This window comes from Anopheles funestus, chromosome 3RL, assembly GCF_943734845.2.
Source record: "Anopheles funestus chromosome 3RL, idAnoFuneDA-416_04, whole genome shotgun sequence".
NCBI lineage: Eukaryota > Metazoa > Arthropoda > Insecta > Diptera > Culicidae > Anopheles > Anopheles funestus.
In genome coordinates, this window is record NC_064599.1 from 44,655,079 (window position 1) to 44,678,270 (window position 23,192).

At 38.6% G+C, this 23,192-nt stretch overlaps 2 protein-coding genes across 6 annotated transcripts; one reads left to right on the forward strand and one right to left on the reverse strand.

Annotated features, from left to right (window-relative positions):
- Positions 1–1,096: 1,096 nt before the first annotated feature.
- Positions 1,097–3,300, reverse strand: LOC125768288 (charged multivesicular body protein 7). Of its 3 annotated transcripts, none has more exons than XM_049435714.1 (3): positions 3,184–3,300; positions 2,570–3,068; positions 1,097–2,508 (listed from the first exon to the last, which is right to left on the reverse strand). In XM_049435714.1, the coding sequence occupies exons 2-3, from the start codon at positions 3,056–3,058 to the stop codon at positions 1,627–1,629; spliced, it is 1,371 nt and encodes a 456-aa protein (XP_049291671.1). In that variant the 5' UTR covers positions 3,059–3,068; positions 3,184–3,300; the 3' UTR covers positions 1,097–1,626. The 3 variants fall into 3 exon arrangements, with proteins under 3 accessions (XP_049291671.1, XP_049291670.1, XP_049291672.1); XM_049435713.1 differs by having other exon boundaries at positions 2,570–3,093; positions 3,184–3,270; XM_049435715.1 differs by lacking the exon at positions 3,184–3,300 and having other exon boundaries at positions 2,570–3,156.
- A 521-nt stretch (positions 3,301–3,821) lies between these two features.
- LOC125768261 (filaggrin) lies at positions 3,822–22,450 on the forward strand. 3 transcript variants are annotated; one of them, XM_049435662.1, is made up of 6 exons: positions 3,822–3,997; positions 5,992–6,182; positions 8,474–8,704; positions 8,775–9,089; positions 9,158–16,615; positions 19,937–22,450. In XM_049435662.1, exons 3-6 carry the CDS (start codon positions 8,615–8,617, stop codon positions 20,459–20,461), a joined length of 8,388 nt encoding a protein of 2,795 aa, XP_049291619.1. In that variant the 5' UTR covers positions 3,822–3,997; positions 5,992–6,182; positions 8,474–8,614; the 3' UTR covers positions 20,462–22,450. The 3 variants fall into 3 exon arrangements, with proteins under 3 accessions (XP_049291619.1, XP_049291618.1, XP_049291620.1); XM_049435661.1 differs by having other exon boundaries at positions 8,499–8,704; XM_049435663.1 differs by having other exon boundaries at positions 3,822–3,988; positions 8,499–8,704.
- The last annotated feature ends 742 nt before the right edge of the window (positions 22,451–23,192 follow it).

Genomic DNA, 23,192 nt, shown 5'->3' on the forward strand with positions numbered 1-23,192 from the left:
TGTTTCTACGCACTCTCTACGCACTTCCAGACGCACACAACACAGCTTCAGACGGAACACTCATTTAGCGTCAGATGGAATTGTATTGTATTGAATACGCACTACGTGTTTTGTGTTAGTGTACGCGCTCACTACACGCGTTGCCCTGCGGTCGATGTCCTGATACGTTGCACATTGCTACGATCGAAATTGTTCGCACACCCACAATCACAGTTTCTCACGCATTTATGCAAATGCTGTATTCGCTTGTTGTCCTAGTTAGTTGTCCTAGATAGAACGCACTTAACTTCAGAATGCCCGAAAGCTCGTTTTTTCTAATAACGCGCTTTACATTCCGGCTTTTCGGTATCCGGGTTTATAGTGTCCGGCTTTTCAGTATCCGGGTTGTAGGGTCCGGCTTTATAGTGTCCGGCTTTTCAGTATCCGGGTTGTAGGGTCCGGCTTTTCAGTATCCGGTTCGAAGGACCAAATGTTCGATAGCTCTTACTCTTTGGGCTTCCAGTTTAACAAGAGGTCTCTCATAAGAGAGGTACAACACTGCAACATCCAAGAAACTGTGTTTCAACTGCCTACTATCTGGACATACAGTACAAGCATGTCGATCGAAGTTCACGTGTAAATCTTGTCACAAAATAAGAAAATATTAATGCTTTGATGGAGGCTTTCTTTCGAGTGGAGGAGGTCCAAGATCAAGACCTGCTTCGTTAAACGATGTGGAGTTATGCTATGTATTTTACTAACGTGGAAATGATAGATTTTTTTCCTTAGAGTAGAGGAAGGGTATTATGTATGTGAAAAGAAAGGTGATAGTGTCACCAGTAAAATGTCTTACCAGCGAGCGCGGGTAAGAAGGGACAGTCGTTGTCAAGAGTCGGGATAAACAACATCGAGTTCTTTTCCTAACCCTCTCTTACATCTATAAGATTGAGTATAAGCATGAAAGAATAAAGGGTCAGTTGAATAATTATTGCCAAGCGTAGCAGACGTCCAATCTTGCCCATTTGTTTGTGCTCCATAGTCACTACAATCATCGAATCACAAAAAAAATGAATTCTTTCACGAACCGGTTTGAAGGACCAAAATGTTTAGTTTGCTATTTTCTTTTTGAAAGGATTGATGTTACCATTATCGGCGAAGATCGGTCCAGATTCAACTCGTTTATTCATTAGTTAATATGTGTACAGTTTATATAAATTCATTTTAGTTCGTTTTTTGTTAGTCAGCCTGTAACTTAGTTTCCAAACGATAATGCTAATAATTCAATCATATATTTTGCATGTTTTCACATGATACATTTCGTTACCTTCTAACAACAGAGGAATTGTTGAATTGTATTGGATTTACCAAAATACCAGCACATTCGCCGAGATATTCTCATATATGCAAAAAATATATATAAAAAATATGTAGTATTTTGTGCTGCCTGATGCTATTTTTGCATCATCTGCGACCTTAATCTATTATCTGCTGCTTTTTTTAGTCGCTTGACATTTTTGCTTGGCTTTTTTTTACATCTGAAAAACTAATATGTATTTAATAAATTTAACTGTGAAATTTCAGTTTGATTTGTGGTTTGCGCAGGCCAAAATATAATCTGTTAGTAAGCAAATATTGGGTTTGAACGATCTACAGTCCATGATCTGCTAATTTATATCCGTCAGTTGCATCAACCCTGAGTGCGGCAAGTCTTTTCTCGATTTCTTTATCAAAATCAAGTACATTGATAGTGTTGTTTTCCTTTGTAGATGTTGCTGGTGGCATCGGAAAATCTTTTTTATCAATTTTGTTCTCAGATAATTTTATGTCAATTAGGTCTCCCAACTCTTGCTCTAGCTCTAGTTCATCGACATCACTGTCCGAAACTGTACTGATCATTGATGACATTTCATTATGCTGTTCTAGAACGTGTTTCATTTCGTCCATTGTTTCATCTAATTGATCGATTGTAATGCCCGCAGCTTCATACGCATTCTTCAAAGCATTAGTACCTAACTTATATGCTTCTATAACGTTTTTATCAGATTGACAGTTATGAATCTTCAACAGAATCCCCTGCAGGTTTTCCAGAGCGTTAACTTTTTGTTGCATATTTTTTTCGAGTATTTTTTTCTTCTTTAAATATGTTTTAGCCATTTGTTTCCTTCCGTCTGTTATATATTCTCGAACCATATTCATCGTTTGGCTTATGTTTTGCTCGACCGTGGTAATATCCTTCATTAATCGATTTTCACTCTGTTCAAGTTCGTAGATGCATTTCTCTATATTGGTAATCGGTTGAGCAACTGTATTAACTCCAGCAAATTTAATAAATACCGTGCTAGTTCCACCACAAACTATTATTTGTTTTGTTAATCTATTGCATGTCTCGAGTAATGCTAGAGCTTGTTCTACACCGTGCCGTGTTATAGATGATGTTTTGTTGAATAAATCAACCAAATCCTCATATTGCAACAATTTGTTATACAATTCGCGTTCCATAATAGTCCTTTCAATCGTTTTTGCATGTTGCTAAAACAAAACATTAAAATATAGACATAATTTGGAATATAGAACAGCATATTGTACTTACTTGTGCGACAGCCACTACGATGAAGTTTTCGTTTTCATTTATATTGACCGTACCAGTTACACTGCCAAGCACAACTTCATATCCCCACAAGAGAGGTGCTTTTATCAGTTGCTTTGCTGTCCACAGGTTAAATCCGAATGGTCCAGTATGTTGCTCAACTTTCAATTGACCCTCTTTACACAGCTCTCTTTTTGCTAACATGTCAAGTAGTACAGTTTGCAAGCAGTATGGAACGGTGCCCTTACGACGAAACTGTTCCTTTAACCCAGAAATTGATATTACACTAGATCCTGATGCTTTGCAAAATGAATGAATTAAGTCTTTCCAAAATTTCATTTTTGCATCATAACTTGCGGCATTTAATTGTCTGGGTCGAAATTCAGCTAATAAAATGCCCATTCGTCTATCATCAGACCAACATTCAGGTAGGAAGGAAGTATCAGCAATTTTGTTTACAATTTTCTCTTTTGGTTCTGCTTTGTGATCCATTATTCCGATGCTGGTAAAGAAATACACATTAAATACTAATTTTAATCGGTAAAATTAAATATCATACAAAGAATACCGGTAATGCGAGTCCAATATCGCAGTTCCTGGCATATTTATGTACCTACCCAATAGAAAATTTGGTTGAAACGATCAAGAAGCGATGGAATCACTGTATACAGTGAGACACATTTATGATTGAAGTCAACAACATTGTTGTTATTCATTGACAGTTTTCATTTGACAAACAGTGATAGCAGCTGGATGTCGGACACCATAAGTTTAATACTTAATTGAATGTGGAATATTTCATTTTTGAGAAGACACGAGGAAAATAAATTAATGTTCAAAGGCTTTTATGAATGATGGCGAGCATCTGCAAAATTGATTTACAAACGTCCGGTCACATTTTTAGTTTTTCATTGTTTCCAAATTTTTCCCTATGATACAACTGTTGCTCTAAATATCTTAGCTTTTGATGGCATTTGACCAAAGTGCAGAAAGATTTTTTTATCGTTTTGTTTTCTCCTCCATAGCGAAATTTATTTTGTCCACGGAGGATAAAGTTTTACTATCTTACAATACTATCTAAATAATTAGGTTAAAAATAAAGCGAATTGCATTATGATAACCAATGGATTAGTTACTTCCATTTTTGTTGCATTTTCTAGTTTTATAAATACGTGGAACCTCGATTATCCGGGTGTCGGATAAATCGACACCTCATTTCTGCGTACCTGGATTTTGAAATGTCAGAAAAAAATCGAGAACGACCAAGGCTTCACAAACGCCATTTTAGAAATTTTGCGATCCGTGCTGCTGCTACATGAAAAAGCGAATAAAAACGCGTTTTTCATAGAAAATAGTTATCCTTTAAAGTTGAAATCAGTTCGAAAACTTCTGTTCCATCAAAAAAGTGTGAATTGTAACAAAGTTAGTAAAGTAAGTTATTATATGCTACGTGTCTTGTTCAGACCAAGTGCTGGTAGGAGTTTTCGATATGAAGACCTGTCTCAGTACAATCGAACGGAATCGTTATTTCGTTGGCTTGAAATGTGCATTTCTAAGTTGCTTTACGAACTTGGAATCTGTGTGGGAACATTTCGTCGATCATAATAAAAATCTTCATTTGGTGAGATTTACGCCCTTCGTATGCAGTGAAATAGTTCCGCCATCATCAAAATGTTCAGGAAGGAAACAGTCCATGAAGTAGTTGAATAGTAAAATGAACGTTTATGAGTGCTTTGCGACCGACTCAGTGCTTGAATGTGTGCGTGCGTGTGTGAATAATTCTTTTATGTTCAGAGTACAAACGTCGGCGTTTTTTTGACGCGGGTGTATGTGTATGTGTGGAAGTTTGCGAGCACAAAAATGAGATTCCACTAAAATGGAACGCAATGAAACTGGCTAGGCCAGTTAAAATATGGTTTTGCGGTATAGAGATGAAATTGTTCCGCTTGGTAAAGTATGCTAAGCTAAATTGATTTATTTTAACAATTTTAAGTTTGGTAGAAATTGAAACACTGCATTATCTTTTTTTTCTATGAAAAAGAATTTTCTGCCAAAGCAAACCAACACATCAGCCATGTGATGAAATAGAACGTTTTGCGCGTGGTTACGTGTGTAGTGGTGGGATGTATGATGAAGTTGTCCATTTTCTCACAAATTCGAGCCACCGAGCAAGGAAACGAGAGATTGAAATAAAGAGAGAGAGAGAGAGAGAGAGAGAGAGAGAAATGTGGAACCCGTATAGCAAAATATGGGCATTTAAACTACTCGACGCGAAGCCACTGCTCGAATCGGAAAACCCTATGTGCCTCTCGCGCGCCCGTATTCAAAAACGTATCGCGACCTCTCGTTCTGTTTTTGATTTTTTGAGCTTTTACATGATTTTTAAGTAGGCGGGGCTGTAGCACCGCTCTACAATTATAGTGTAAGACGTGTAACAGTGTGTGTCATGTCGCATGCTTCGCTGCATGGCAAACACGACGACACACGAACAACACCGAAGAGGACGACAAAAACACGATCCTTCACTGCACACTGGATTAGGGTGCGCGTACGATGCGGCAAACAGCGCAAGAAGAAAAAACGATCCTTCACTGCACACAGGATTACAGTGTGCGCACGGCGAATGACGCAGCACAAAAGAAGCACAAAAGGAAGACGAAAACACTATCCTGTACCAACGCGTACAATATGTTTGACACTATTTGTCACCAAAATACACGCATAAACATTCACACACCAAACACAGCACCAACAGAATTCATAGTCGTGAAAAAGGGGAAGAAGTTTCCACAACATGCACCGAAAGTTTTTTCCCTCACTACATTTCAATGCGCTTGCCGAAGCAAGCACGGAGTGTAGGGAAAAAACTAACACCACACGTTAATGGCATAAAAAGGCACATCAACTCTACATAAATCACAACACTGGTCAGCATATTGCACTGCACAAAGCAATCGCGCATACTTGCAAACTTCCGCGCATCATTCACGCACAAACAAATATAAAATTTGCTAAGTCCCACAACACGTCCACCCTGGACTTAGCGCACAGCAAACTGAGCTCGTCACAGTGTGGGATGAACGCTAGAGTAAGGACGCAGGATATCAATGTAGGTCAGAACGAGATGGAAACAATTCTAGCTTCAACAAACTCTGTCGGCTCACACACACAATCAAGGGTTTCATGCTTTTTTTCGGGTTTCGCCGTCGTTTTCCATGTTCTTCTTGATCTTTTACCGTAATTCTCTCAAATTTGAGGTCTCTTTGTCTGTCGGGAATGATTAGATTCGATCAACAAAATCTCCCTGATTAAGGTTGAGTCAAAAACATTATGGACGTTACATGTATAATATTTGCTTCGAAATATATCCAATTATTGTGTATTTTTCTACAAGTAATGTTTATTCTTTGTACCATTTTCAACAGTTAACAACAGTAATAAGGACACTCTTGGATTGTGTGCCTCCTTGGTACTTCTTGAGAAACGAAGGAATTTTAATTCATGTTTTGAAAGTGTTCTCCTGCCGGCTGGTATTGCTTGACGCGAATGAAGGATTCCAATAGTGACTAAAGCAACGTATTTCAGTATTTTATTCGAAGTACGGGGAGTATTATAGGTATGTTACTATTTTTATTATTATAACTTTACAGATATTTGTTGTTGTGGTAAAATGTATTCTATTTCTGTTTCTGTATTTCCGTTGTAAAAGCAGGGCACAGTACTAGTGTTCGAGCAATATAGTGTTTTAGTTTATTTCAGTTTTTCGTGGAGTTGTAGAAATTAATTCACTGGAGAGAGAGAAAGAACGAAAGAAAGAGAAACAAATAAAAAGGGAGAGAGAGAGAGAGGAAACATAAAATAACAAGAATGAGAGAGCATTTGGCGAGAGCATGTGTGGAACAGCGAGCAATGGCCAAATGTAAATGAGTATATGTTAAAAAATTGCTGATTTAAATGTTGAGAAGCATTTTGGGACAAAAATAAAAGTATTAGAAAATGAAACAAATTTAAGTTGCTTTCACAGATGATGTTAACTTCTTTGTTACATATTATTGGCAATGCAATATACAGACACAATCATAGATATTTGATACCGGATAAAGGTATATTACGTAGCCAATTGAATGGCTCTTTGAAAGCTGCATTCTATTTGATTATGTGAATTTGAATTTAGAGCCATTAAAAGATTATAAAACAGGTCTTTTTTACAGTCGCATTGTAAAGCTTTATATACATGACTATAGAGAACTTTTTGATAAGTTGATGTCAATGTAAAATTTTATTCATTGTTCGTTAAACTTTCATTCGATTGGAAAAATGATAGCAGTGTCACGATAGCGCCACCGTACTTTACACGACAGAATCGCTTTACCAAGCCCCATGGAGACCGTTCCTTCATACGACGGATGAATTAACAAGCTACCAGCAAATAACGGCAACATACAACTGTTTCCAGCTACGTTCGAATCGTTTGCTCTTTACCTCGCTGCTATTTACCTTCAATCCCGTTCTTACGTGTACAAGTTCTTAAGTGTATAAAAACAGAAGTTTTCCCTGAATCCAACCATATCGCAGGGATCCCGTTTGCTTTCCCGCTTAGGGCCCGTAGAAGTGTAAATCCGTCGCTGCCAATGGTGTATGTGATAAACGGCGCAGGTTCCAAAAGACCAGGAACGCGTATCAAATTCCATCCGGATAGCCCCCCTTAGCCAAGTACAGACTCTCCGGCTACGTGATAAAAATAAGTCTAGTAAACCAAAAATGGGCGGCATGATCTTAGTGGTCGGCAAGCCAAGAAGAGAGACAGGAAGGGACATAGTGGTAAAAAAATCAACAGCAGGATAACAGGACCATTAATAAACAAATCGATGTACATCACTTTGTGAATAGAAGAAACCGAAGCCTACAACTAATCATTCCTTTGTTTTATGGCAGTTCTTTATGCAATGGGTTCTCTGTCCACCAGGTAGCCAAGGACTATCATAGGTATTTCGTATTTTCAGTATAATAACCTCGTAATCCTGGAATATGTTCTTTATGTATTGATAAGTAATAAATGTTCTCGAAATGTTGTCTACCCGCCGGTTTGCAGCAAGCATCTTATTGCGTAATTCTATTCTAATTATCTGTACTGGTGTTTGACCTCAGATAGGTAAAGACTAGAATGATTTAGATAGGTAAGATTAGAATGAAACATTGAAAGTAATGTTACAGGTTTATAAAATATATTGTCTTTTTATTACTACGACATTCTGTTCTGCGAATAATAATGCTATGTCGAGACTAACTCATTACTCGTTCGTTCGTCTTGATCAAACGGAACCAACCTGGATAGAAATCTGTGTTGCACCGTGGCTACCGTACGCTACATTGTCTAGGGTAATTGTAATAAACAACATAGCACTATTATTAATTATATTACCTACCTTCACTTATGAGCAAAGGCTTTCCAGCACCGATGAAAGATTATTTATTCATAGCGTTCATAGGTATAACATTATGCATCAAAATATGTTTTGATACAATTTGTAGCTAAATAATCCACGAAGTATTTCGTCACGTTATTTTAACGATCTTAATTTAGTTTTGGCGTAGGTTTACACGACTGGACAGGTTCCAGACTCCTATCTGAATCATCCCCCATACGTAGAACTAACTATCAAGCTTACGGCTAATAAAATTCAAGAAAAACAAATATGGCATGCCTAGACCAAAAGATGGTAGCGCCGCAATGAAGAGAATGAATAGAAAGGATATAAATTTTTGCATATTTATTGTTGATATCATAGTTATTACAAGTTTCCCATATATTTGTACCATTTATCCATTGGTGTTTCTTCGCTTTAGACTTAATGTATTATACATTAACGACATGTAAATGTCGTTAAAACATAAGTGAATTTTAAGTTTGTTCTTATATTTATCCATTCAGGTAACGCCAGAGATCACTAACCGCAACACATCAAGGGAAAACACGACCAAACAGTGTTAACAACTATACTGAGTGACAAAACTGTTTGTTTTTGCTAATGAAGATTTTCTGGCAGTATGAGCACATTGGGGGGAACTAAAGGGGAGCGTAATGCCAAGCCCAAATTTGCCGCATTAGATATCAATAAGCTCTACATAACAAGTCGAGTAAGAACACATTGTATATCACATTACGTCAGTGAGCTAGATGACATTAATATTATGCTTACCTTTTTAGGGTGAATCCTTAGAGCCATCGTCCCAAAAAAGCGCTGTTCCGCGTAAGCATGGCATGCAAAGCTTGGGAAAAGTGCCTACGGCTCGTCGTCCACCGGCAAATCTTCCATCTTTAAAGGCTGAAGTTGGTAATCCTGGTGAACAATCCGGAAGTTGGACTAGCGATCATAACGAAGGACAAAATCTCATCAAGAGCTCAAGTGATTTAACGGAAAAGATCACAGCTTCTCCAAACCCATCCATTTCTAACAATAACAAACAACATCAAACATCGTCGCTAAATAATTCAAAACCCTCCGAATCATCATGGAATACGGTACAGTAAAAGATATTTAGCGTTGCAGTTTCATGGTTATAATTTAAATCATATTTTACATCACACAGAACGAGTTCCCTTCCCTGGACGGCACTGGGCAGCATGGCGGAAATATCAACAACAAATCTCAACTATTTCAAGGAGCCTCTCCGTCGATTTCGAGGCATCAAAACGACACAGTTTGTCGTATTCAACAAAAAGGTTTAAGTGGTCGATCAGCACTTTCCAATGTTGCAACAGAGGACGTAGATGGAGGTGGTGGGAACACCCTAGGCGGATCGAACAATTGTCAAAGCACGACGACGTCTTCCCAATCACCACCTTTGCCTCCTCAGTTCAGGGCTCTTTTGCCACCGTTTATGCAACGAGGAAGCGACAGCGGTTTGACAGGAAACGAAAACGAAGGATGTACTTCTTCACTGCCAGCTCTGTCACCAGTTTCTCATCTTTCAACATCAGGAATTGGCAATGATTCGAAGAACAACAATATCATCATACCCAGCGTTAACAACAGCACCAACTTGGACAACAGCAAGATTAACAACAATAGTGGTAACAGTAGCAGCGGCAAGAAAAATAATAACAATGAGGGTACTGGTAACAGCAGTAGCAGTTTCGGTACCGTGAACCTAGCGACGAATGTAAAAATATCAAATCAGTTTCCGCTAAAGCAGCCGTCAGGCTTGACGATTCATCCTCACCAACAACAAAACGCTCGTATTGGTGGCGGAAACAATTTTTCTTCGATGCCTACTGCTAAAGGGGGACGAGTTGCTCGTGGCGTGAGCGGTGCAAGTAGCAATACTGGTAGAGAAGGAAGCACGGAAAGAGCGAGCGGAACCGCCTATAATGATAATTATCAGCCCACAAACCGCCGCGGAGGTATAACTCATCAACCTCGATATGCTAACCGTAGCGCAATGGGTGGAAGTGTTGGAAGTTACAACAGCGCAGTTGGCCATGTGCGAAGTAGCGGAAGTGGAAATGTTGTAGTATCTGGCGATGCTGGTAGTCCTGGTGGATTCCACGATGAGAATCGTAATTCACATCCACCATATGGTTCAGGCGTTCTTGCTGAGCAAGAGGTTGTGGTGCGACCCATCATACGCGATGAAGAATTACAAAGATTAGAAGCAATCGCTAAGGATGAAGGATGGGCAAAAGATTACGAGTTTGATTATAACCAGAAATTAGAATTTTCTGACGACGAGTCAGAGATAAATTCTTCGTCAACTACTATCAAAGAAATGGAAAACGCCATGGGGATTTCAGCCAAAAATGCCATGGGAGTAAATGATGAAAAAGTAACTGATCCGGATAAATTTGATAAATATGATCGTACTCAAGAGAATTGTGGTGTAGCACACAAAGATCGTGATCTAAGCCAAGTTCAAGAGATCAACTCGATACAAGCAAACGAAAATAATGCTATGCGCGGAATTTGTGAAGGTGGTGTGATTAATGTGAATATTGTTGCTGGAGGTTTAGATGCAGCCGAAGCAAAAGAGCGTATAAAGCAGCGACGAGAAGAGGATCAGAGACGTGAAATTGAACGTAAACAGGCAGCTGCTAGAAAATTGCAGGAGCTGGAGGAAAAGCTTAGTCGAAAAAAGAACGATGAATTATTTGATGGAAGATCAGGCAATAATGATAAAAATATCAGTGGTGGTATAAACGTATCTATATCTACTACTGGTAATGTCGTCACCCCGTTGTCCAGCAATAGAATGGAAGAAGAGAAGACTATGGAAAGTGTTGTTGAACACTCTACCGAACGTATAATATCTGTAAAAATACGTGGTAAAAGTGGTGAACGTGCAAATGTGAAAGAAATACGGTATGAATTCGGAGCTGGAGGACTAAGACATGATCGCGAGGGCGGAAATCTTAGTGGAAGCACTAGTGCTAATTGGGAAATGCCAGGATTTTCCAAAACTTTTCAATCAAATTTGCCACCGAGGTTCCAGAAACGTAAACTTGAACGAAATACATCTGGTACAAATTTGTCAACGACTAATAATATGACTAGTAATCAAACTTTATTACGAAATGCTAACAATTACTCGTCCGGCAGCGCAGTTCCTCCAGTAACAAATTCTGGCAATGAGACTAAAAGCGCTATACCGTTTGCACAACAATATGATCCACGATTTATCCATAACCAACAAACATACGGTCGAAGTGTAGCCGCCAACGCGATGACAAGTTCACGGCGAAGTGGAACAATGGCAACAAACGCTCCTGTCAGAGATCGCGAAGATCGTCAACGACAGCAGTATGAAATGCGCGAACATAATCAACGTGAGGCTACAACAGAAAAACTAGACTCCGTGGAAGATAACAGTCGATTTAATGTTGCATTTGGAGGATGCCCAGAATCTTCTGCTAATAATCAGGCCAAGCAGAATACTGTAGGCCGTATCACACCTCAGCTGGTTCGTAGCTTATCAGAATCATCCAATCGTAAAACGAGTGTATCAAGTGATGAAAATCACCATAATGCTGGTCACCATTCTCACCATACATCGTCATCTACGCACAATTCTGGTAGCATTGCTACAATGTCTGGAAACTATGGTCGAGAGGTATCATGGGATACGGAAGTCGATAAAGGGTCGTCGGCGTCATCACCTGCCTCGTTCAGCGGTAACGAGCGCTCATTACGCTTCGATTGTGAACAACCGAAACAAATACTGCATCGGGTAAAGGAAGTGACTTCTCAAATATCTGACATAATGAAAGAAGACAAAATGTCAAGTAAACGTATAATGAAGAACGTCGATTGTGCATCAAAACAGGAAAGCGAAGGGATTGAAAGAAGCGAACATTCATTAAGTGATACCGTTGCAACATTAAAGGAAAGTAATGCTAATAATTCCAATGTGGTAACGGAAGCGGACGCTAATAGGATTGATGTATCTGCAGAAAAAAATAGCAAATTATTGCAATCAGAAGAATCATCCACATTCGGAGACGTAGAAGCAAATATAAAAGAGAATATAGAGTCGTGTCTAAATGAAAGCTCAAAGGATGCCGCACATTTAGATTCGCAGCAATCAAGGCCTTTGTCTGGCACAGAAGATAAAAAAGAAATAGGATCAACAGCTACGGTAGGTGCGTCATCGCAGCAACATAGTGGTAAAAAGAAAGGCACAATTTTGATACACCAACAACATTTACGAGATAATCGAAGACATGATACTCGCGGTGGATCTCGTGGAAGTAGTTATAGTGGAGGATTCCATCGTGCAGATGTAACAGGCGGTTCTTCTATTAGAGGCGGAACAAGCAATTGGAACAGATCTCGTGGTGGAGGTAGAGTCAGTGGAGCAAGTCGTAGCTACAATCAAGATTATTGGAGCGAGTCTGAATTTTCTGAAGAAGGTTTTGATGAACAATCGAAGCATCATTTGCATCAAAACATTTACAACCATTCAATGGTGGGAAGTGCCGGGGCACAAAGTTTGACAAGCGCAGATACAGCTGGCGCGGCTTCAAAGGAAGGCTTTGTTCCGCGTGGTGAACCATCACGACGTGGCCGAGGTGGTGGGAATGTTGGTTCAAATGTAGCCGTTGCTAGTTCATCCAATACGAACAATCGTCCAAAGCAACAACAAACCCCCTTCTCTGGTTGTGTATCTTCAATGGATGGCTCGGGAAGCATGTGTAAAAAGATTGAAGGATATGGACCTCCCAATTCAAAAAGTCCTTTTGGTGGTAGTACAAGTAATAGTGATGATAGAAATACAAAACATCGTGTCGGCGATAGCTTGAAGAGCAATACTGGTGCTGCATCCCCTATAAGAGACGATCGACCTGTTCAAAAAAGTGTTAGACCTGTCTCTTTCACTGATGCTACCAAGGCAGCGGAAGATGTGTCGTCTATCGATCAAGAGAAAATCTGTGCGATAGTAGGCGATGGAAAATCTGGTGCAATAGAAGTTCGCAATGATGAATCTCATTCCAGAGAGGATAATCTTATATTTCAAAAATCGAGTGCCAGGTCCAGCGTAACGGATAACCGCATGGCGATGGAAACTAATGACGCATGCGATACAATTAAATCTGGAACAATGATAGACGATACCAAGACAAAATCTAAAGGCATCATAACACCGACCACGACCAAAAGCGGTAGTTCTATAACATCGCAGCAACAATCTAAAAACGCTAACACCTTACCAGGAACTATTAATAGTGGAAATAACAGTTCATTAGACGGTAGTTTTGCTTTGCAAGGCAATTCTACGGTAGCTAATACTGGAAATAGTAGAGGAGGTTGCAGCAACCATTTGCTAACGCGCAAGCAACAGTCTGTACCGCGAGGTCATGGAGCAAAGGCTTCTAACACTGACGCTATTTCTGATATTGCATCTGGTCCTGGTTCGAATGCCAATCTAACGGTCTCAACTTTAATGAATATCAACAATAGTGCAAATAAAACAGCAGCGACATTAATTACACGTTCTACTACTACAATATCCCTTGAAGGAGAACGATCGTGTCAACAATCGACAGCAGAGAAGGCAGCTTCCCCGATTAATAATGCCAAGACTGATAATGATAAGCATAATCTAGATGGCAATACTCCTCCAGTGAATACGATTATATTTGAAAATACTAACTATAAATCCGGCGTATCTGTGGCTGTGTTGAGTGGTAATTCTGCAAGCCCAGTAGTTGGTGATTGTGGAGGAGTTGGTGTAGATGGAAATATAACTAGTTTGCGACGTCAGCATAGCGTCACAAATTTTGGATCGAAAGTAAATACAGGATTAACGAACGACAAGATGGCTACTGGGGCTGCAGGTGTTGTTGGATCATTGATAAATTTACAACAATCTATGACATCCAGCTCTTCAGCTCATCGTCCGATAACTACGACAACAGTTACAACAGCAAACGAAGGTGGCCCGCAGCATAACATCGTGTGTAGTTCTCAAAGAACGGCACTTTCTACTGGTGTTCCAAAACAACAGTCCTGCAACATGATTACAAGTTCGCTTCAAGGAATTCCTTTTCAAAAAAATGAAAATGATTATAAGGATATTAAGTCATATTCTTTTGAGACTGATATAAGCCATTTAATTGATGGTGACAAAGGCATTAAGCCCCAATCATCAGTATCAGCCGGGTTATGCTTATCAAAATCAATTGAAGCAGAAGGTGGTGGTAGTAACCATGGAGGAGTAACAGTGTCAGTAAAAAATATGATTTCTCCTTCTACTGCCGATTTGAACATGAAAATAGCGAGTGTTAAAAAGGTCTGGGAAATGCCAACTGTAGCAGAACAAACTGGGACGGTAGTGAATACTGGAAGTGGAAGTAGTGCTAATCGTGTCAATGTTGGAAATGAACATTCAGTTAGTGGAGGTGGAAACGTTCCCAGTGGCAGCAATGTGCATATGAAATCAAGCTTTGTAAGGGGTCCACACCACCCATCTCATCAGTCACAGTATCAACATGCACATCCCGGTGGTTCCAGTCACCACACCCATCAGACGCACGGGACGCATTCATCTTATGGAGCTGCTTTTGGATCAGAATCCGATTCTTTAGTGGACCATTTCAATAATTCCAGCAGTGTATGCAATGCACCTGGTTCAGCTGGATCTAACAGTGGGTGCGACATAAACTCCACGATTCCTCTCAACAGTGAATGCAATGACAGTTCTAATGGAAGCTATAGTCTGAGCCATCATCACTCGCAACAGCAAACAGCGAAGCCTCACCAACAGACACACCAACAACAACAGCTTCAGCAACAACATCATCAACAAGAATTACAGCACCAACGACAACCACACAACTTGCAGGAACCATCTTCGCAGCAGTCTTCGCAACAACATACCCAGCAGCCACAAAAACAATTGCAGCAACATCAATCACAACACGCACTACAACAACATACACAGCAATTGCAACGCCAGCAGCAACAACATAAGGATCAACCTCAACATCTTCAGCAATTGCAGCAGCTACATCAACAATCGCAGCAGCAACATAAACCGCAAACGCAGGTTCAATCCCAACCGCAACAGTCACAGTCCCAAACGCAAGCTGCATCGCAATCGCAAGCACAACCCCAATCGCAACCACAAACTTCCCAATCGCAGCTACAGGCGCAAAACCAGCCACAAATGAAGACACAACAGCAACAGTCGCTACAACAAGCACAACAATTATCGCAACAACTCTCTCAATCTCAGTCACAACAACATCCGCATCAGCATCAGCAGCAACATCCGTCACATAAACAGTCGCAACTTCAACAGCAGTTACAGCAGCATTCGGTGCAGCAACATTCGCAACAACTGCAGCAATCGCATCATCAACAATCTCTACAATTGCAACACCAGCAACAGACACAACAACAATCACAACAACATGTTACTTCTGTCGGTGTACAACAGCATCAAGCAGCAGTGGCCGTATCGCTGGGTCTAAACAAACATCCGGTGGCAGATGTGTTGGCAGCAGCAGTTGCTGCAAACAATGTCAATGTTTGTAAGGTAAAACCCACGCAACAAAATAACGGTGGTGGTATGCATCAATCAAGCAGTATGGGCCTGTCGCCTCCGCCACAAATGCAAAGCGGATCCATACCTTCCGCTCCGCAACCTTTCTTTCCGGCTCAATATGGTGTGTCTGCTATACCTTCGCCCCCAGCGGTGCTATATAATTCGCCTGCGGTTGCTGCTGCTGCTGCCATGAATTCACAAGGTGGATTATACAATGCATTCCAAATTGAACCAAGTGGTCGTTCGCAATTCTCGCAGTTCCCAGGACACTATGGCACTTCCGGTAGCGCTGGCCCATATAATGCCTATATGACGACACCGACTAATATGCAAGCAGGACCTACACCAGAGATGTTTCAAAGTCTATCGTCTCAATTTCGCATGGGTTCGGTTCAATCGCCGTACAACCAAACCACTCAAATGGGCAATCCGAATACAATGCTTATATCATCAAATAATAGTTCACTGATGTCTTCATCAGTAAAATCTTCCACGCAACAGATCGGTGCTATCGGACAACCTAAACCCAACGGTGGCGGATCAGTTAACCAGCCGCCATACGGACAACAATATATGAATATGTTCCCGCCAGCTCCACCGCTACAAAATTCGGCAGCAAATTATTATTCAAATTCCGGAGGTAGTCAAACTGCATTTTTTGGTACAGCTGGAGCAACAGGCGCTGCCACGCAAAATGCCTACGGTATACCAGCAGGCGCAGTAGCTGCCTCTAATATGTTTGGTAGCCATGGTGGACAGAATCCTTCGAACACACCACAGCCTCCACCACCACAACAGCAGATGCCCAGCTATTCTTCCCAGTTTTTGAATTCGCCCCTTTTAGCTGCAACTAATCCAGCGATGAACCAACAACAATATCGAGGAGCATCCAATAACAGTTCGCAACATTCTGGAGCCAATGCTACAGCTTACATAAAATCGAACCAATCTCCACAATCATCCCATATCCAGCAGCAGCAACAACAACAACAGCAACAAGATACTGTGAGTTATTATTCATTCTATCACAAGTAGGCTGTAGCTATGCCTGCATTAAAATGTTATGCATACAGTTACGGTCATGTATACAGAGTAGGGTAGTAAGAAAAAAAAACTGAGCATTAGTTGACAGATGATGAAGCTTCTTATAATTGCTTCTCTCTAGTTACATTTTTGCTGCTTTATCTATCATCCCAGTCCCTGTTTTTACGTTTATTCGGGGTATAGTTAAATTTGGTAACATTCTACATATTGGTTTTGACTTCCGCAAGGTCAAACAGTAAAATTACGAAATAATTTATATTTCTAAGGCTTGTATGTTTACTTTATCTTCTGCTCTTACTTGATTATAAAAAAATCAAAAAAAAAATGGCATAGGAGTACGTCAATAAACTGTGTGTAAAATGCACTTAATTATTTTTAGAAAATGTTCTGAACAATATTCCCGAAACAAAACTAAACAGAAGAAATGTTTAATGAGTTACTTCAGATGACAAACAATTCTGATTTATTTCCACAAAATGTACCAGAGCAAAAAAATTAAACAATGTTATATCTGTAAAGATTTCGGAACATGTCCTCCTTGTAGTTTAGCTCGATACTCTAAGCGACAGAAGAGAACATGTAAACTGCGCTTTAAAAAGAAAAAAAAAACTATTGTTTGTCTTATAAATCATCATGATTTAAATCACCATCATCATAATAAATCTTGGTATTGTCGTCCTCAACAAATATTTATTTAATTATTTTCGTTATTGGAGTGTGTTTTGCTGGGAATTTCAAACTGGTTAAGCATCATTCTTACAAGTATAGGGTTGAATTAAAGGGCTATCGTTTGCTTAAGAATCATTGAGTTATCAGTTCACACTGCGGACAATCTGATTAACACTACTTGTAATATGTAAGGACAAACTCTTAAATAGAAGTCTGCTGAGAGATTAATTACAATTAAAAAATTTATATATATACCTATACTTGTTTGTTAATGTAGTGAGCGGGTAACTTCAAATTAAACAATTGAATTAATGCCATCAATCCATAAAAAAATACCAAAAATATTTGGTGAAATTTGTGTATTATGTATATTATTGTCATAAATTATACTATTTTTAAATCGAGCGATTGTATCTTCTGGTGTTTCTTTCGGTTTAGTGTTGAAATACTGGCTTGTTGTGCCCATACTTTTCTTGGCTTAACGACTTCAGAGGTCATGCCGACAATTTCTGGCTTACTAGACTATTTTTACCACGTAGCCGTAGTCTGTGCTTGTTACGGAAGACGTTCCGGATGGGATTTGATACGCGTTCCTGGCCTTTTGGAACCGGCGCCGTTTAACACATACACCACCGGGACCCCACTTCCAATGTGGCCATCATAAAACTCAATCGGTCAAATTCTGTAGTATCGGATGTACGTTAAAGTTAGGATTTGGTTCATGAAATGGTGTTTTAAGTCCTATCGACATTATCGTTCGTTTTCAGTTTGTTCAGTTTAGATATCCAGATAAAGATAAAGATAAAGATCCCAATTCAGCGGTAAGAAACACTTGAGAAAAATGTCTCCTATTGCTCCTTTACTTCCAAAGGAAATGTATCATCATTACGATATAAGTGAACGTTATTTACGGCAGTTTACTATCGCTTCGTAAATAATGGAAGCGTGGAACTATGTAATGTAGTTTTAATCTGTTTGAATTTGTGCAAACAGAACTACACCCGTCTCCTAACAACACAATGATGGCTGAGAAAAGTAGCTAAAAAGCGATACATTATATCACGGTCTTTGATATCCTGACATAATTGAGCAATATTAAGTCGTGGATAGTGAATAAAACAACCAAGTAAGATGAACTAAAATAGTTCATCCACTGTACTGCTTCAAGGTTTTCCAGTGTTGGGTTTCTTAAAAATCTACATGCAGATTCTTTTAAATGTTGGTTGAATTCCGGAATGGGTTGTTTTATTCAGTGAGAGTACATGCTATTGTATTCTTTTAGGTTGCCATAAGGGTTCGATGCTGTTTTTGTATGAATATTTAACATTTCATACTTATTTACACATTATTAAACACTAAATATAAACTACATAAAACTTTTACATTCGTTTCGACCGGCTGACAAATTCGAGATAAATTTTATTGTTGTATGTTTAACATTAAAGATATTTCAATGATATTAAAATCCGAAGTCAATTCAAAAAATAAAATACATATACCGTACTCTTTTGCAAAAGATGTTGTATTTTACCCAGCGGGAACAAAACATGTTTGGAATACGAACGATTTCAATGCATCGATGTTCTTCGTACCGGATTCGAGTATTATTTTATTGCTTAGTATTAAGTTCCTGTTTGGGGCGGCCCGGTGGTGCATGCGAAAAACGGCGCCCGTCCACACGGCAGGGACCGGGTTCAAATCCCATCCGGACCGTCTCCCCGTAGCATGGACTGACTATCCTGCTACGTGGTAAAAAAAAAGTCTTGATACGGCCAGGCCGTTCTAACCACGCAAAAAAAAAAATTAAGTTCCTGTTTGCTAAATATTCCGTATGCATGCTTTGTGCATATTCTTAAATTTATCATATTTTTATGATTTTGTCTTATAGTAGGTTTATAAATTCGACGAATATTTTAAAACATGTTTAAATTGAGTTGCTTAAGAGTTACTTTCTCTAATCCTGCATTAAAATGTCAGTGTATGCTTTTTTTAACAAATAACTTAAAATTTTTGTGTGTAATGAAAAAAAAACTTGGTATTTAATGTATGTGTTTTATTTGCGTATTATTTGCACACTACAAAGAATTTGTGTGCTCTTTTACTTTTATTTTTGGCATCAGGTTATCATGTTAATTGTTTTGTGCTCTCATACTTTAATCAAGTATATTTGTTCTTCCTCATTTCCTTTCCAAGTATAATTTATTAACGCATGTTTATCGACTATATACTCGACTACATGCAATAGGAAATCGATCTGAATGATATTAATCCAAGTTCCGTTTTTGAGTTTATTTTACGCACTGTATCTGTCTTTGTCTCCTTTTTCTCTCTTTATACTTCCTCCCTCTTACGCTCTATCTCTATCCCGCGCACTTGCAATAACGCGCATTTGTTATCTGGTTTAGGTTAGTAATTAAAACAGATAAAGTGCGAGTTTTTGTTGAATTTTACTACAGACAAACTAAATGCTTTTTTAAATCTTTTATAGAGCAATAACTATGAAATGAGACTATCCCATTTTATCGGGTTTTTGTTCTTCGAACAAATATCTAATCTGCAATGGTTATTTGATCATTCGTTTGACATTTTTCATTATTTTTAATCCATATTTAGTGGGAACTACAAAATCAACTAATGCAACATCAACCGCAAATTTCAAATCTACAACAACAATCTGCTCCGCCTCAACAACTACCATTATTGTCCACTGGACCGGCACAAAATTCGCAAATAAATCAACACTTATCGAATCACAGTCGCAATGTGTTACCTTTAAACCAAGGAAACAATCAGTTAGTTGGTTGTGGGAACAGTAATACTGGTAACGGGAGCGCCGTTGTTAGTGGTGGAGGAAACGGAAATACTGGTACTAACTCGATACGTGTACATCCACAAGCTCAAGCAACTGGAGTTTCCGGTCCGCGATATCCACCTCCAATTCAAAGACCTACAAGTTTCACGCACGCGCAAAGCGTTGATATACAGCATCACCAGCAAAGATGTAATCGTCCAATAGGTTATGGACAGCCAAATGTCGGAAGTAATGCAGGTCATCAAACAGCTGGTAGTGGGTCATCTAACGTTGCACAAGGTGTAAATAATTCAAACAAACATTTTTATGGTGGGAATCGTGGATAAATAACTAGGTAATTTAAATGAAACAGGTCTTTCAGTTTTTTTAGATACAAAACTAATACAACCGTAGTAAATATTTTACATAATTTGCAATCAGATTTGCAGTTTATCGATTAATGATTAAAATCATTTAACTAATTTCTTTACAATAAGCAAATCAAAAGATGCGAATATAAGAGCTTAAGACTTTTTAAATGATTTCAAGCATATTTCCAACCGCGGGTTTGTTTCGGGAGAAGAAAACTAATCATGTACGTTATTTTCCTCAAAAATGTGAATCTGAAAAAGGTTATAATTTTAGCAAAAGTCTTTTTAATACTTTCCTCGCTTACGTCCAATGTTACATAATATAACCATTTACGGAAACTGATTGACTTAATTGAAATTGATTCGTCATCCCGTAAAAATAAGTTGCAATAGAACTAAATTATAATTACTAGGAAAAAATCCAAAACATGTATTTAAAATTACGAAATCTATCTATCTATCTATATATATAAAATTCTCGTGTCGCGGTGTTAGTGTGCAAACTCCTCTTAAACGGCTGAACCGATTTATATGAAATTTTTGATGAACGTTCGGTAGGTATGAGAATAGGTTTACCGCTCCTTTTCGTTTCGCTAGGAGGCCTCTGGCCAATATTATGAGTTCGTTTCTGTTTTTCCTACGGTGGTTATCAAGTAGGCATAATCATTTTTTCAACACGAATAATGTTGAACACTACTGAAACAAAAAAGTTCTGACGAATAAATCAATCAAAGTAGGTACACATGACGATTTGTTTGTGTAATTTTATTCATTAAAGCGTAAAGTGAGTGATAAATAGGTAAAAAGCAAGTGTGTGAATAATTAAAAAATGCTATTTAGTGATTTGCGGCTCGGTGGCACATGTGGAATCGGCGCCTTACACGGAAGGACCTGGTATTAAATCCCAATCGTCAAGGAAAACCAGATATGCCTTCTGAAGTAGCAGAAAAGAAGAACAAGAGCCACAAAAAAGAAGAAAAATTGCTTTGGTTGGGAATATCATTTGGATTGAGAATGGCAATAATTTAAGAATTTTCAAATAATCAACGATATTCTCTAATCACCACTCTAATAATACCACACGAATCAAGATTGAACACTCAAAATGTTTGCTTTAATTACAAAACACTTGTTTAAGGGCAAAGCTAGGTTTGCCGGGTAAGCTAGTAAAATTCGTCATTGCGTGAAAGTTAGTTATCAAACCATGTGCTTTTGGGGGAAATAAATAAATTTGAAAAGTCCAAAACTTAAACAAAAGAACAAAATATAAATAAAGAAACAAAGCTTTTGGATAGCTAACATTAGGAAATATTCGATCAGAAAACATAGATGAAATGACACATTGTACAGGAATCAAAGAGCACTGTTAAAGATACCACCATTGGACATATGTGTATCACTTTATATACTAATCTTCTACAGCGTAGAAATTAATTCTATTAAAAAAGAACTAAATCACGTTTAGACGTGAAGAAATAGGAATAAGCGATCTTAGTATTATTCATAGCAATTAGTTATTAAACAAAAAAACACACACACAATTAAACGGAACAAAATATGACATGATGTGTCATACAGTGTAGTAAGTGGATGTGACTAACATCAAGATAATATTGTACTTGTCAAACTCGCTAAATGCTCGCACCAATATATTATTGCACGCATAAAAGGTGAATGTATAATAAGCTGTTGAATGTATAATGCTGTAATACTACTTAAGATTGTCATGGTGAAATAGTTTGTGTGCGTATTAACGAAATTAGTTCAAACTAAAATGTAGGATGCAACACAGTCAGTCGAATCGACAGCAACATTCAAGCTTTTCCTGATCGAAAAATCGAGACATTCTTGAAAGCTAAAATAGTTACGAAATAAAAAACGCAACCAAAAAGCGATCACACAGCTGTAATCTTAAGTAATTACGTACCAGAAAGTCAAATATAATAAAACAAAGTAAATCACTCACTTAATGCTTTCATTCTGCGTTTATATTTTATGGGTAAAATGTAAACTTTAATTTATGTCCGTGGAACATAGCGTGTCTCGCTTCGATGATTATTTTTCTAGTTATACTGGTAGTCTCCGAAATACCGAAATACCACCTGGTTGCCGAGATTACACGGTATCCTCAGCTTTTAGACGCATAGCAACTGTCGCGTTTGTGATCACGATTGAAAACATGTTTGCAAAACTCCATATTAAAAAAAGTATTTTCAGCGACAATCGCTATTCGAAGCGCGACTTGACGCCATAACAGTTTTCTGTAATAGCGGGCAGAGGAAGCCAATTATGCTCAAATTGAATTGAATTTGAATTAACAAATTCAAATTCAAATATAATTTCAGTTGAGAGCCATTAAATGTAGTGAAATACAAATTCACTTGAGTGTAAGTACGTACATGTTGTATTCAATTATTGTAAATATACATATTATGTTTTAAGCTAAAGAATGGCAGTTAATTCGAGGTAGGCTCTATTATGCTTCAACAACGCTTCTTTATAAACCCCACAGTTGGCCATCCGGCTAGATATAGTATAGTCCAATATAGTAACTAGTTCACTATACGCAGGTATTCCCTAAATTTTGAAAGCTTTGTCGGAATCGTTGTTATCCGTAATTCGCCGCATTTTCGGGCGCTCCCTCTTCCCCATCGCGCTGCCAACTTTTGGGCTTGGACTCTCTGGCTTCGTGCCGATCCAGGTTTCA

Coding starts and splice junctions, on each gene's coding strand:
- LOC125768261 (XM_049435662.1), top strand. CDS start 8,615: ATGAGCACATTGGGGGGAACTAAAGGGGAGCGTAATGCCAAGCCCAAA. Junction 9,090..9,157: donor CCGAATCATCATGGAATACG/GTACAGTAAAAG, acceptor TACATCACACAG/AACGAGTTCCCTTCCCTGGA. Junction 16,616..19,936: donor AACAACAGCAACAAGATACT/GTGAGTTATTAT, acceptor ATCCATATTTAG/TGGGAACTACAAAATCAACT.
- LOC125768288 (XM_049435714.1), bottom strand. CDS start 3,058: ATGGATCACAAAGCAGAACCAAAAGAGAAAATTGTAAACAAAATTGCT. Junction 2,509..2,569: donor TCGTAGTGGCTGTCGCACAA/GTAAGTACAATA, acceptor GTTTTGTTTTAG/CAACATGCAAAAACGATTGA.